Source organism: Mesoplodon bidens (genome assembly GCF_964165515.1).
Source record: "Mesoplodon bidens genome assembly, chromosome: 8".
Taxonomy (NCBI): Eukaryota; Metazoa; Chordata; class Mammalia; order Artiodactyla; family Ziphiidae; genus Mesoplodon; species Mesoplodon bidens.
Window position 1 is genome coordinate 83,318,710 of NC_138165.1, and position 15,540 is coordinate 83,334,249.

The window sequence follows — 15,540 nt, forward strand, 5'->3', positions numbered from 1 at the left end:
TGTGTAGATGAGGGAGAAGTTCAGGCTGGTCTGAAGTCCTTGTATTCCTCTTGTTTGATACTCTAGCTGTTTGGAATTTGGGGTTTGTGTTAAGCCTTGATTTTTCTAATATAAATTTATAGTGCTGACCTCGAGGTAGTTCACCTGACTTGGGGTTGAAACTCCTGAAGGGCCACCTACATTCACTGGAGCCATTTTGACCTAACAGCAGACACAGGTATAATTAACGTGTGAGACAGGAAGAAATGATAAGACCCTTTTCTTCACCACGTATTTGATTCTCTTTTTTAGTGTTTTACCATTTTAGACAGGTAGTTTCCATTGGCTCTGATTTCTATAAGATGGACAGCATGGTGAATAGAGACCTGAATTATCCTCCCCATTCCCCAAAAGATTATCATAAAAAAAGAAAAAAGATAGACAGTGATAATACTGGAGAAAATTCAGAGTAAATTAATTTAGCTCTGTTCAAGCCTGGGCGAGTCAGATTGGATGCCCATGTTTGATCTATTCTAAACCGTGAAGAAAGCCAATGGGAAAAATAGACTGAGAAGGAAAGAGAAGGGATATTAGCACAGACGTGGAGGCAGACAGGCGTTATAACCTTCTTTCCAGTTCTAGTTCTACATTAAAGCATGTAATGATGAAATGTGATTTCCTTAAATTACTTTACGTTTATTTGAAATCCAGAGGAGAAAGACTCATACTTTGTGCCCACTTAGAGGCATGCATATGAGGAGGGGCAGTTTGCTATATCAAATGAACATCGCAGTCATGGCAACTGATGACGGACATGAGAGACCACTGAAGGTGCCTTAGATAAAACTCAGACCTACGTTGGTTGTAAACAACAGTCACGATAAAGACACAGGAGCATTTACTTGGCGCTAGAGGCCTTTCTTATTGTGTCTGTTCTTCTGGTTATCGCTGGAAGTAAAGACAAATCATTTGAAGGGGAAAGAATCCAGTAATGTACATACTAAATGACCTAGAAGCAGAAAGTGACTCTAGCTGCCTGCAGTGCTGGGGAGTCATCCTCAGCAAGGTAACATCTCTGCCTTTTAGCCACGGCCATAGAACTTGTTATAACTTGATTTTTTTTGTTTTCTCTTTTGTTATAGTGGACATCCCAGAAATACATGGGAGAGAGGGCTATGAGGATGAAATTGATGGTGAGTATTGCTATGATTTAGAAGATAATCATGACAGTCAAGTTTGGCTATAAAGACAAAAACAAAAATAATGTCTGGGGTATTGGAGGGCCAGAATTTAGAACTATCAGCCAGAAATATAAGTGAAAAGAATCCAGAGAGGAGTGAAGAAACCATCAGTTGCTCTCTCAAGGTCAAATTTAGTGATTTAGAAAGTTTATTGAGTTCCCTCTGCCTAATCTGAAACAGATCTCCTACTTTGGGCAACTTTCGACACTGATGAGCTTCAAATCTGAATAAGCCCTTTAGAAGTGAAAGCCGGGCTTCTCTACACATGTCTTTGCTTGAACCCACTGACCTCCTTCCAAAAAGGGCCGAGTGAATGAGCGTCACTCTGAATATTCTCTCAGGCCTGCTGTGGTTTCCAATTCCATGGCTTTCAGGAACCCTTCTCACACCCTCCATGACTCCAAGTTGGGGCTTGTTGCAGGATTTAGGTTTCTTGTCCACACTGCCCATCTCATGTTATCATATTTATTCCAAGCTCTATTTTCCTACTTCAAATACACATACTTCATGAGGCTGAAGCAAGAGTCCTGACTGGAAGGGCACTGAGCAAACACGCAGATGTAATACCTTCCCTCGACTCAGAGCAACGCAGGTCTCTCTGGGAGTCTCTGAGTGCCAGAGTTGATCCCCAAGAGAGATCACCAAGGTTCCCCTCAAAGAACAGCTTTAGACCAAGATTGATGCCTTTAAGAAGAGCAGTTTATAGAGCAGCTGTTTTAAACCTGACCTTAATCAAACACTTCAAGTGTAGCTATAGAAACAGAGTGACTAACCCAAACAGCACCTTGTTAACTGAATGCAGACTCTCCCTGCAAAGCCCGGTCTAACGTTCCTTTTATGGGCAAAGCTGCACAACTGACCTTCACAGAGAGGCTGCAATAGATCAAGCAGCAGAAGCCCTAAGATGGGGTGGAAAAAGTAAGGGATGTGGATGGAGAAAGCCTGATTTATACTCCTAGTTTAACTGCTTGTTAACTCTGGGAACTTGTGTTACCTACTCACTTAATCTCTTAAAACCTCTGTTTCCTCATCTATTTTTTAAAATTATAATATCACCCTGCCTTCTTCATGGGATTATTAGGAAATCCCACAAAATTCTCCATGAATATGGTCATGCCTTGGCCACACTATAGAAATATAAGTATATTAGTTTGCTGGGGTGGCCATAACAAAGTACCACAAACTGGGTGACTTCAACAACAGAAATTTGTCTCCAAATTTCCCTTTTTTATAAGGACCCCAGTCATACTGGATTAGGGCCCACGCTAAGGACCTCTTTTTAACTTGATTACTTCCGTAAAACCCCTATCTCCAAATAAGGTCACATTCTGAGGTACTAGGGGTTAGAATTCAACATCTGATTCTGGGGTGGGGCGGGGGGGACACATAATACATAGCAGTATGGTTAAGATTTAGGTCTGGTGGCTCAAAAAAATCTGCTGCTTGGATGGCCAGGAATGCTAACTTGGGAAACACATTGTGTGACAATAGCCTCAGCCTGTTCTTTGATTTAAGCTGAAGCAGTTGGAAGTCGAGACAAGGAGGCAAAGAAAGAAGGGTACCCAGAACACAGGGCCGCCCCAGGTGCTCCAAAGGCTCCCTGAAGCTTCTGTGAAAATTTGAGCTTCCCTAATGTGAATCAGATTCTTTAAGTATCTAATCCTTAGACCATACTTACTATGTGCTGGTCACCAAGCACTTGGCAAACATTAAGTCATTTAAACCTCCTAACAAGCCAGGGAGTTTATTAGTAACGCCATTTCACAGACGAGAGAACTGAGGCAAAGAGAAGTTAAATAACTTGCCCAAGGTTACAGAGCTAGGATGAGGCAGGCCTGGGCTTTGAAGCCAAGCCATGTAGCTCCAGGGTCTACAGCTTAGTCCTGGGCTCTGAAGAACCTCTGAACCGGGCTGGGGGAGCCTCAGTTATTTCACCCTGAAAGAAGCAGTGCCTGCAGTCTCTCGTGTCCTTTATGTCCTAGATGAGTACGAGGTGGACTGGAGCAACTCTTCCTCCCCGACCTCCGGGTCTGGGGCTCCCCTGGCTGACAAGGAAAAGAGCTGGCTCTACACCCTGGATCCCATCCTCATCACCATCATCGCCATGAGTTCGCTGGGCGTCCTCCTGGGGGCCACGTGTGCGGGGCTGCTGCTCTACTGCATGTGTTCCTACTCGGGCCTGAGCTCCCGCAGCTGCACCACGCTGGAGAACTACAACTTTGAGCTCTATGATGGCCTCAAGCACAAGGTCAAGATGAACCACCAGAAGTGCTGCTCAGAGGCCTGACGGATTGCACCCAAATCACATCTGACGTTTCATTCCAGCAAGAGGGGCTTGTGAAGATGATGATTTTTTTTCCTTTGGAAACTGAATGCCATAATCTTGATCCAGCCGATCCAGAATACTGAAGGTATTCTGAACAGACAGGCAAGTCGGGGGAGGAGGGGAGATGCAGCCTCTCAGGGGGTTGTGACCCACCTAGGACTGCGTGGCTGAATCATTGCTGGGACAAAGACAGGAGCTCATCTCTTTGGGGGTCACGGTTCTGTTTTGTTTGTGAGTTTGTTCTTATTATATTTCTTTGGTCTGTGAGCAACTCAAGAGGCAGAAGAGAATGACTTCTCCAGTACAGAGCAGAGCAGGGATCAATAGTCTCTGCTTTCTCTTTTTAATCAACCCTTGGAAAGCAAACGGTCTTTTCAGACTTTCCATCTTTAGAGAAAAAAATTCCAAAACAAAGCCTTTCAGTTTATGCCATCCTCTGATCGTCTTATGACTTCCGGGATTTGCTGTGGTATAGCTTCTGCCAGCCAACTTGACAAGCTGCCGTTTCCAGTCCTAGCATTTCAGTAGGATGTTGTTGCCTTTAACTTTTTTTATCCAGGGGAAAATTGCCATTTTAGGGTCAGCATGAACAGCTCTTTCTTACATGAGATTTAAAACAAACCAGAAAGGAAACTTCACACGTCAAAATCCATAGAAGCGCCTCCGTGTTAGAAGCGGACAAGCCTTAACATGCTTTGTGAATAGGAGCCATTCATTCAATCGAGACCCAGAATTTGTGGCTGTGAGGCTACTTTGTGGGGCCTCTGGTGGTGGTTTTGCTTTTCCTTTTCCTTCCTCCTTGTTCTTCTAAAACATACACACATGCACACACACATACACACGTGCACCATACGCACACACACACAAGCACGCACACATATACACTCATGCACTCATTTGTCAGGTCTCTAAGCCCCAGGAAACAGCATTATCTGATATTCTCTGAGATGGGGCTGGGGAAATACAGGCTACTAGTATGTTTCTCCATCAGTGAGATGTAACTGGCGACCACTGGCCGGAAAGGAGAACAGTGGAAAGAGCAAAAGAAGTCCATCCTCTGGGATCTTGCAAAGGCTGAGAGGACCGTAAGAAACATAGTGATAAATCCGTCTCTCCAACAGGCTAGTAAACACTGACTTCTCCTTGGGATGACAGCCACCACCTCAACCTTTCAGAAGCCTCAGAACTAGGATGTCCATGAGCTGATTGTGACCAGAAGTCTGCAAGCGCTACGGACCAAAATGCTAATTCTGCTTCAACCCCAGAGAGACCTATGTTCTTACACACACACACACACACACACACGCACAAATTTATGTATTTTTTTATTAAGTGCCTTGAAAGAAAATGAAGAAAACGTATTTTCCTTCTACGTAGAAATCAGTGAATACCCTACAAGCTAAGGCATTCCTCTGTTCCTCTTCCCTGACCCAGCGGCTCCACGCCCAGTTTCCCCCGCATAGCTGATCCTCCTGATGGAGTAAGCCCTGCCACCCGAGTGCTAGTCATAGCCCTAGAGGACTCTCAGCTGCTCTAGAAGGGGAGGCATCCGGAATCGCATGAAACTGTGTGAAGGATAAGATTGTCCACATCAGGATCCAAATCTTGATTTTGTAGTAACGCCTAAGGATTGCTTGCGTGCTGGAAATACATTTGAAACCCAAACAGTATGCCCAGCCTATTGCTTATCAGTGGTTAAACTGTCGGACCATTTTTGCTGCTATGGTCACCCACAATTTCATTTGTCTCATACCCAGGTGAAAGGGGAAGGTTCACCTGGCTGGTTCCTTTAAATGATAACTTATGGAAATGCTAGTTCAGGTGGTCATGTCACAGTGTTCTTTCTGTATGCAGAGAAGAGGGAGAGTTCATACCGACAGCTATGTATTCATATGTGCGTGTGTCTTTGCCAGCCTTTGAGTTCTCTGTATCTACTGTGTATGTGAATGGTCACGTGGGACCCAGTGATGTTGTTGTGACATTGACCTAGGGCCCGAGAGTCACTGCTGATCTCGGCACTCATTGGCACAGTGGTAGTTAGAGGTGAAAAGTAAAGCTGTCAAGCCCAAGGACTTAGCTGCAGGCATCCCCTGAGCTGGGCGTGCGGCAGAAGCAAGTTCTTAATTAGCCCACCTTCCTCTTCGGCTTTCCGTGTAACTCAGTGTTCAGGAAGCTAGCAAGTCCAGGGGCTTCCGGAGTTAGCCTGCAGGAGAAGAGAGTTCAAAAGCCAACACGGGGTGGGGTGAGGAGTACTTCCCTGGCGGTCCAGTGGTTAAGACTTGGCACTTCCACAGCAGGGGGCACGGATTCAGCCCCTGGTCGGGGAACTCAGATCCCACATGCGGCGTGGAGCAGTCTCACACACACACACACACACACACACACACAAAGCCGACGCCGGAGGTCCTGGCCCTCTCATGTCCCTTGGGCCGTTTTACAACTCCCCAAAGACCAGCCCTGCCTCTGGCCCGCAGTTCACCTCTAAGTTATGTACAACTCAACCTGCATCCCTCTAAAGTCCTGTATCCATACTCACCATTGGCTGGTTTGAGGCCCCGCGTGGACTCTGAATGCTGAACAAAAGCAGAGCATCCAGGGCTACATGTAGATACCTCACCAGCACTGGAGGCTGGTCTGCTGGAAGACAGAAAGACAGTGGGGCCTGATTATAACCTGACCAGGGGACACCCCGGTGCATTTGTTGTCTCTATCTGCAGGTAGGCTAGCTGACCCCTCTCCCTGAGTCCTTCCCTTTGGGAAACCCTACTCACAGTATTGATCTCCTTTTTTGCCTTGTACTGAATGACACATTACCTCCACGCTCTCACGGACTAGGCAGTCAGCAGGGCCACAGGGCTGCTTCCTCTCTTAGGTGGGGATGGGGAGTTGACGGGGATGAGGGTCCGAGGAATGAGAGCATGAATGGCAAGAAAACAAGGGAAAAAGTTAAACTGTCACACAGAGGTTAACTTTTCCAAGGTTTTCAGTTAAAGGTATTTGACCATTCGCTGGCTGAGCCAGATCAAGGGAACTTGAGAGCTTTTACTGTGATTCGTCAATGTAAAAAATAAACAACAATGTCAAACTGTGTTTATATGATTTGTATAAAGCCTTTTTAAGATTACTATTTAAATAAACATTATACCAGAGATATTTTTCTGCGTGTTTCTTTATTGGAGACAAAGAGACTTGGGTTCTGGGTGACCAAATCATCCCAGTTTGCCTGAGACATTCCTGGGTTTTAGCACTGAAAGTCCCATGTCCCAGGAAACCCCTCAATCCCAGCCATATCAGGATGGTGGGTCATTCTCTTGGGACAATGTTTCTCAGCACTCTTATGTGAAGTTAGTAGGTAGATTGGCTAGCTCGCTTTTTTTTTTTTTGCAGTACGCGGGCCTCTCACTGTTGTGGCCTCTCCCGTTGTGGAGCACAGGCTCCAGATGTGCAGGCCCAGTGGCCATGGCTCACGGGCCCAGCCGCCCGTCAGAATAGGAAATGTTACCTGTGTGGGTCCTCGAAGCTTCCTTCCCTCTGCCCATTGGCTTCACAGTAACGTTAACGCTAGTTTCTATCAACAAAAGGGAAGGCTCCGAAGAAGCCTGAGGACTGAGGCACAGGCTCGGCTTGCCCCTGGATTCCCACCTCCCAGAAGCCCCAAGCCTGCTCCCCACCATCCGAGGCCGGTCCTCCTCATCCCTGGCTTCCTGGGGGCCCCTGTTAGGAGCTCCTGGAGGAAGGACACACCTTCCGTGTTCTCCCTGAAGATGGGGCCAGGGACTTCGGAGGGAGCTATGGGTCAAGTTGTTTCTGCAGCTTATCCAGAGAATGATGCCTGTGTCCCCTCTCTTCCCAGCCAGAAAACCCCATAGGACAATTTTGTGTGCGGGAGCGCTGTTTCCGTCACAGCCGGCTTCCAAGTGCAGCAAGAGAAAGAGACCCTTGGCCGCAGGTGAGCGGTCCCGTATCCCTCCTCCTTCACTGTGGCGCCAGGTGAGCAGGGCCCCTCTCTCCACAGAGGTACCGCCCGAGCCGGCCTTGCCCATGTGCACAGGGAGGCGCCCGGAAAAGTCCTGCACCAGCAGAGAGGTAAAGCCCAGGCCCCTTGCCAAACCAGCAGGGCCGGGCAGCTGTGGTCAGGCGTGGCCCCTCCTCTACCCTAATTCAAACAAACCTCCCCTGGAAACCCGGGCAGTTCTGTTTGCAAAGGGCAGGCTGCAGCCTCCGCAGCTGCCCAGCCCTCTCAGAACCGTCAAGAGCCAGGTTGCCATAGTTTGGAGCACAGCTCTGCTAATAAATCTCCATCCCCAAGCCCTTGACTGCCTCCACTGGGAACTGAAGCCCAGCCTTCCCGAGCCCCCCCTGGCAGCCCTGCTGCCTTGCCAAGCCTTGACTCCAGGGCCCTGGCAGGCGGCCTTTCTGGATTTGCCTTTTTTCTTCACCTTTGTCCCTCCTCCACCCCCTCATCTCACCTCTCCTTGAGCATTCACATTTCTATTTCCAGCCAACTGTTTTTAGATCCTATGGGAGTTCAAAGAAAGCTTTAGAGGGTTTTGCAAAATCCACCAGCGCTCCTCTCCCCTTGAACTTGGACATGCTGAGGAGGTGGGAGAACACTGGTCCCAGAGCTTGGCACCCAGCGTTCTCAGTTCTGCCTCTAGCTCTGTGACCTTGGGAAAGCCATGCACATCTGGCGTTTTCCAGGTGTAATGACCTATATACACTACCAAAAGTAAAATGGATGGCTAGTGGGAAGCTGCTGCATAGCACAGGGAGATCAGCTCGGGGCTTTGTGTCCACTAGAGGGGTGGGATAGGGAGGGAGGGAGGGAGACGCAAGAGGGAGGAGATATGGGGATATATGTATATGTACAGCTGATGCACTTTGCTATACAGCAGCAACTAACACATCATTGTAAAGCAATTATACTCCAATAAAGATGTTAAAAAAATAAAAAACCAAATCAACAATGATAATAAAAAATAGTGAACATTTGAGTTAAATGAATTTTGAGCCCCAAACTCTAATATCGTAGCTGATGGAGTAGTTCTTTTCGGTTGTCTGAATCTGTGCTGTACAAAGCAGTGAGGATAAAGCTTTGCAGATGCCTCCCCTGTGCAGAGAGGCTGGGAGCGCATCTTCAGGCTTGATCCTACTGTGGAGCTGGCTCAAATCCAATCCCTCACAGCAGAATTGCTCTTTTTCCCATAGCCCTGCACTAATAGCTCTTTTTTTTTTTTTTGCGCGGTACGTGGGCCTCTCACTGTTGTGTCCTCTCCCGTTGCGGGGCACAGGCTCCAGACACGCAGGCTCAGCGGCCATGACTCACGGGCCCAGCCGCTCTGCGGCATGTGGGACCTTCCCGGACTGGGGCACGAACCTGCGTCCCCTGCATCAGCAGGCAGACTCTCAACCACTGCGCCACCAGGGAAGCCCTCACTAATAGCTCTTTACATAGAAACTGACTTGTCTATCTCCCACTAACTCTTACGGGAAGGATACATGCATGCATTTATTCATATAATCAACATGTTTTATATTAAATGCCCACTATGTGCCTTGCTAGGTGCCAGGAGACAATGATATGCATAACAGATGTGGTCCTTGCCTTCAGAGAGCTTACAATCTAGAGAGAGAGACATAGGTAAAGCTAATAAGCACACAAATCTGTCATGACAATCACGGCGGGAGCTATAAAGTGAAGTTTAGGAGTTGTGAGTGTGTGACAGGCTCCGAGAAGCTGCCCCTGAGCATCGCAACTGATGGGAACTGAAATCCCAGGGTGAGTCAGAGGAGAAAGAACAGCAGAGCTGGGGCTTCCCTGGTGGTGCAGTGGTTGAGAGTCCGCCTGCCGATGCAGGGGACGCAGGTCCGTGCCCCGGTCTGGAAGGATCCCACATGCCACGGAGCGGCTGGGCCCGGGAGCCATGGCCGCTGAGCCTGCGCATCCGGAGCCTGTGCTCCGCAACGGGAGAGGCCACAACAGTGAGAGGCCTGCGTACCACAAAAACAGAAAAAAAGAAAAAGAAAAAAAAGAAAGAAGAGCAGAGGGAAGAGCGTGTCAAGCAGAAGGGCCAGCAGGTGCAAAGATTCAGAGGCAGAGGGAAATCTGGCTGCAGCAAAAATGAGGGACAAGGGGAAGCATCTCACTCACCTTTGTATCAGGACCCCCAACTCATACCTGACTCTTACTGTGCAAGCTCAAAAAATGTTTGTTGAATGCATGAATGAGTGAATGACTTGTATAAAGTCCCCTTTTTCTGACAGACATCAAGCTGCCTATTTTGTACAGACTAAAAGATAAATGCATTAGTTCTTCCATATTGCTATTGTGCTTCACCATAGTAGAAAATGGGGAAGTAAGTTTCCTAGAGTCTGAACTGACAGATTATGCCCACAAGTTCCAATGTGGAGATGAGTACTATTTGTTTAAATGTGATAATTTAGGTTAAATATATACAGATTAAAGTACTGTTGGAAGGTTGGAGAATTGCCAGATTTAACAAATAAAAATATTCCATGAGCCACTGTGGAAAATGGTACAGCAGTTCCTCAAAATGTTAAACACAGAATTACCATGTGATCCAGCAATTCCACATCCAGGAACATAGACTCAAAAGAATTGAAAGCAGGGAATCAAATAGATACTTGCTCACCAACGTTCATAGCAGCATTATTCACAGTAGCCAAAAGGTAGAAACAATCCAAATGTCTATCAACAGATGAATGGAAAGACAAAAAGTGGTACGTACATACAATGGAATATTACTCAGCCTTAAAAAGGAATGACATTCTGATACATGTTACAACATAGATGAACTTTGAAAATATTATGCTAAGGTGAACTAAGCCAAACACAAAAGGAACACTAATATGAGATACCAAGAGTAGGCAAATTCAAAGAGAAAGTAAATTAGAGGTTATCAAGGGCTGGGGCAGGTGGGCGTTATTATTTAATGGGTACAGAATTTGGCACATTGAATAAGATCTTGAAGTGGATGGTGGTGGTGATGGTTGCACAGCGTGTGCATGAACTTAACTCCACTGAATCGTACTTAGGGTTGAAATAGTCAATGTTATATAAGTTTACCACAATTTTTTAAAAGCACTTTTCCTTCAAAGAAAAAACCCCATGTAATACTTGGGACATGCCTAAACTGAAAATGTATTTATTGTTTATCCAAAATTTGAGTGTAATTGGGCATCCTGTATTTTCTCTGGCAACCCTAATTGAGAAGCTTCCTGTTCACCATGGACTTCCTAGAACATTTCCAGGATTCAGGAACCATCCTTTCAAAAGCAAAAATCAGTGCTTGTGGTCTGATAAGAATGAGTGTACAAGCCAGGCGCAGAAAATCAGGGGGGTGCCTGCCCTAATTATAGACTCAGCCCTAGACACAGGCCATGAAGTGACTCCCTCAGCCCTCACTCACTCCATCAGTGAAGAGGTGAAGATTAGAAATCTCGGTTGGGTTTCCCATCTGTTGTTTAATCACCGGGATCCACAAATGCAGTAAAAGCTGGTTATAAACCCCTTCTTACGATTGACCACGTACCTAGAATTACAGTTGCTGATGGCAACGCTCACACGATAGCCTTGTCCCCCGCCATCAATGCATCTTCACACCAGAGTTGGTAAGAACCCATGGGGTGCCCAGATGCCTAACTGTACAATCATTTGCACCCATGCCTTCTCAATGAAAGAAAGAGCTCATCGTGCAGCAAGAAACAACAGGTGTAAAAGGCAAAGGCCACTTTGGAACCATTTGGACCAAAGAACATGGCTCAGCGTAACAAGAGCGCCCACAGAATTGGCACGCCTGCACTCATCTGCCTGCGAGGTGGGCCTGAAATCAGACCACAGCCGTGGAGTCTGCGGCTGCTGTTCCAGGTGGTCCCACCTACTCCTTCTCTCAACCGAGACTAAAGGCAGCTGGGGAGGGCGTGGCATGAAGAGATGGGTCGTGTCCAAGTCATTTTTACTAGGTGCTGACAAGTCACCGCGAACGTCTGGAAATGGCGTAGCACGGCAGAAACACACAGGTCACGATGCACTGGTGAATGATTACCAGAGGGGAAATTCATTACAGGCTGCTCTCAGCTCCCAACACATGAGGAAGTGTTACATTGACAAGATGGAAGGTCCCTGCAGTCCCCGCCCCCACATAGCCCCCCACCGCCACCGCCTGCCACCCCACTATTTCAGTTTGTGTTGCATGGAGGGAGGGGAGCCCAAAGGCAGGGGGGAGTTAATTCAGCTACACTCATCAAAAAGGGGGTCATGGTGGCAGCCAAAGCCAACTGAAGCAGATTCGACCTGCATGCCACAAGAGAGTTTTTCCTTACCGCCTGCACCAGCTATGACCACTGCAGTCTGGCGACGATCTATGACATTAAAACAGAATGTCTTTTTTTTTTTTTTTTTTTTTTTAGCTGTTCATGTCACTTGCTTTCCATCCTGGATGTGTGTGTTTCCCCATCCATGTGCCTGGCCTTGTCTCTGTTGGCCCCCAGGTTGCCTGGTATTTCTAACCTTTCCTGGTGAATGATTACCAGAGGAGAAATTCCTTAGAGGCTGCTCTCAGCTAGACACAGACAGATGTAAACACAGACAGATGTAGAACGTGGTGGGTGCCAGCCTAGAACCCGCACTGGAGACTGCGGAAGACTAGGATGAATAAGACATGCTGGCTTTGGAGCCTCTCTGGATCAACACGATCTGGGGTGATGGGAACAAGAAGTCTCGCTTTTGTGGCAGCCAAGAGGACATTATAGATGGAGTGGCCTTCGAGTCCTTGGTAGACAGTGTCACAGGCCGTCATTGTCTCGCTCCTCTTTCTAATCTCTTCTCCAATTACCACTTCCCACGTTAAAGAATCACAGGGCACAAACGGAAGGTTAGCAGAGAGTCAAAAGCATGCAGACAGAGGGGTCAGTAGTTCTTCTTTAATGAGATTTCTGCTCCTTCAAAATGCCATTCACATGCAGAGGGGCCAGGCAGCCGAATCTGCTTTCTTTCTTTCTTTTTTTTTTTTTTTTTTTTTTTGTGGTACGCGGGCCTCTCACTGTTGTGGCCTCTCCGTTGCGGAGCACAGGCTCCAGACGCGCAGGCTCAGCGGCCATGGCTCACGGGCCCAGCCGCTCCACGGCATGTGGGATCTTCCCAGACCGGGGCACAAACCCGTGTCCCCTGCATCGGCCGGCAGACTCTCAACCACTGCGCCACCAGGGAAGCCCCGAACCTGCTTTTAAAGTCAAATGCAAAGCCAGGCCCGGAAGAGACAGTCTCCAGCGGTGCCCTCCCCAGGAGGCCAGAAAACTCAGCACCTTGGCCTCGCCCCTGTGCCAAGCCCCTCACCACTCAGAGGCCCTGCCCGGTTCCTGTTGCCAATGTTAACCTAAAGCGGGTGAGAAGCCCCAGCACGCCCGCCAGCCAATACGATGTTAAATATTACACCTCCCTGCCTGGGCCTGGGCTGAAAGCCGCCATTTCGTTATGCAGCTTCCTCTGGGTTAAGGAAAAAAGAGCACGCCGCTCCCAGATGCGCCCCACGGAGACCTGCCCTCAGTCTCCCCAGCGCTGGGCAAATCTTCAAAACTGTTCAGTTTGTCTAAGCCCCATCCATCTTTAATGTCAGAGTCTACAGTTTCTCCTCTCCTTCTTTTTCAAAGCAGCCAAAAAAGAAAATGTCACTGCATTTGGGGCCAATTCAAAAGTCAGGCGTAGATGGATGTTCTGTTTCATTCTCCGCGTGTCTTTATGTCCCGTGGAGTCTTCAGGGGCTGCATCTCGACCCCCCTCCATCCCTGTGTTCAGTTGGTGTCTTGATGTCTCCCCTCTCTCCTACGCTCCTACTTGCCTTCTTCTAAAGCATCAGCCTTAGAACTCACAAAACCCTCTGTGACTGCAGCCCCTGCTAAGAGGACATCATGTTGATTTGAGGTGGGGGGCGGGGAGGGAGCTTGCCAGGTGAGGCTGTCACCACCCCTATCAACATCCTGCCAGGGATTTGGAGGTTGAACAGCCGATGCAGGTAAGTGTCCCCAGTGCTGCCTTTTAGCAACCAGCTTCTCCAAATTTGGGCAAAACACATGGAATCATCCCAAGCTGTGGCAGTTTGGTTGGGAACGGTGTGTGCACCTCCTGTCCCTGTATGCCTCAGAAAGAATCTTTAAGCCATGAGGGGCAGGCGGCAGTTCTGATGAAGATGCCAGTCGGAATGCATCTCTGACAGCCCCTGGCTCACCCAGGAGTGGGGAGCTGATGCACTGATTGATACCTGGGGGCGAGGCTGTCAGCTGGGAGGACACAGGAAGGAGATAAGGGACTCAGCCAGTGTCAGACCGTCCTGACACACGTCGCTGTAAATCACTTTGGGGAAACATTCTAACCTGCCAAGAGCCGAGAAGGGTGAGTAGGTAATAAAGAAACGGTGAGAAGCAGCTGTGTGGGCTGCCGGCTCTGGGACGGACCCTGGCCTTGGCTCTTGATGGAAATGTACAAAGCTCATAGAACTCCGTCCAGCCCTCCTCAGCCCAAGCGGAGGTACAGCACTTAGTTCATTGCAGTGGGTTAAAATAGAACGCGGGGTGAATTTTAGAGTATGTGAATTATGCCTCAGTAACACTGCTATAAATATATTCCAACCAGTAGCCCAGGATGACTGCAGTAAAAATCCTCCGTCCCCACCCCTGCCCCCTGCCGCCGTCCACCGCCTGCAGGAAGGCAGTAGAGACCACTGTTGACTGTTCTCACCCTGCCTTTGCCCACTGATACCTGGAGTGAGAAGCAGCCCATGGTGAGCTGTGAGGAAAACAGGCCTTAAAGGTGCAGCGTTTTGATGAGAAAAGATTCCTCCAACTCCAGAAAGCCCCAAGACTGCACTTCAGCATCCCCCAACCATGTTGCAGATGTGATTAGCCCTGGCCAAACCCATTTTAGAGATTGCCTTTCAACATGTTTTAATTAGACATTTAAAAATAATAACCTTATTATTTTGTCCAGGGGACGGAGTTGAAAATAATGAACGGATTAGTGATTAATTAATTGCTGGCAGGTGTGGGGAGAAACCATCTATGGCTTCTTAGCATTTTCTCCCTTTCTCTCTTAAGATCATTCTTTCTTATTTTAGTTAATTTTTTGCCACCGCAGCACTTCTCTTATCAAATATTCAAATAAACTAAGCAAATGAGTGTACTGAGACCAAAGTACTCAGTATGACATTTAATTGGAATTGCAGCCTTGCTTTCTCCCGGTGGAATCTCAGGGCACCTGGAAGCTTTCCCTGGCAGTGGAATTGGACTCCAAAAGTGCATTGTTAGCATCTAGTTCATCTTCTTTTCAGGTGCCAAGGGCATGGCTTGACTGAAGCAAGGAGCCGTAAGACGCTGGGTGTTTGTGGTACTCTGGTAAGGAACAGAGGCGGGAATTTAACAAGGCTGTGGACCTTCTCCCACCCACCTGCCTCACCATTCACTTCCATGTGTCTGCGCTGCATGAGTACACACCAGTGGGTGCACCATCCAGCTGTTGGAAGGGTCAAGGCCCAGTGGCAACCACGTGCTTCTGTTGGCAGCATCTCTCTGGTCTCTGCAGGAGGGCTCCCGTCATTTATCACAAACACGGGAACAACTAGGTCTGATGCAATGATGCACATCCATGACCTTGAACCCAAGCCATGGGCAGAGGACGGGTGACAGGCAGGACCTGTGCTTGTGTACAAGGCCCCCAGCACTAGACTCTCAGGGAATGTGGGCTTCATATGAAGCTCTGTTCTTTCCAAAGGGACAGCTGCTCAGAAAGGCTACGGCGAAGTACACTTCCTACTCTGCAGGGCTGTTTCCTGAAAGAGTGAACAGGCATCTCTAACTACCCGAGGGGATTGGGGGGATGTAGGTCTGTAATGGAGACTGAGCTATTGGCTGCTTCAGAATAAGTTATGAGTTTCAGGACATTACTCTGGTGCCTTCTCACCACTGGGAGATGCCTGAGGAACA

At 48.1% G+C, this 15,540-nt stretch overlaps 1 protein-coding gene across 2 annotated transcripts in view; it reads left to right on the top strand.

Annotated features, from left to right (window-relative positions):
- NRP2 (neuropilin 2) overlaps positions 1-6,699 on the top strand; it is a 117,466-nt gene extending 110,767 nt beyond the window's left edge. For both annotated transcript variants that reach the window (XM_081241725.1, XM_081241726.1), the window contains exons 16-17: positions 1,122-1,172; positions 3,203-6,699. In XM_081241725.1, coding sequence (XP_081097851.1) covers positions 1,122-1,172; positions 3,203-3,507 — 356 coding nt within the window. In that variant the 3' untranslated portion in view covers positions 3,508-6,699. The remainder of the gene's footprint in view (positions 1-1,121; positions 1,173-3,202) is intronic.
- Positions 6,700-15,540: the final 8,841 nt, after the last annotated feature.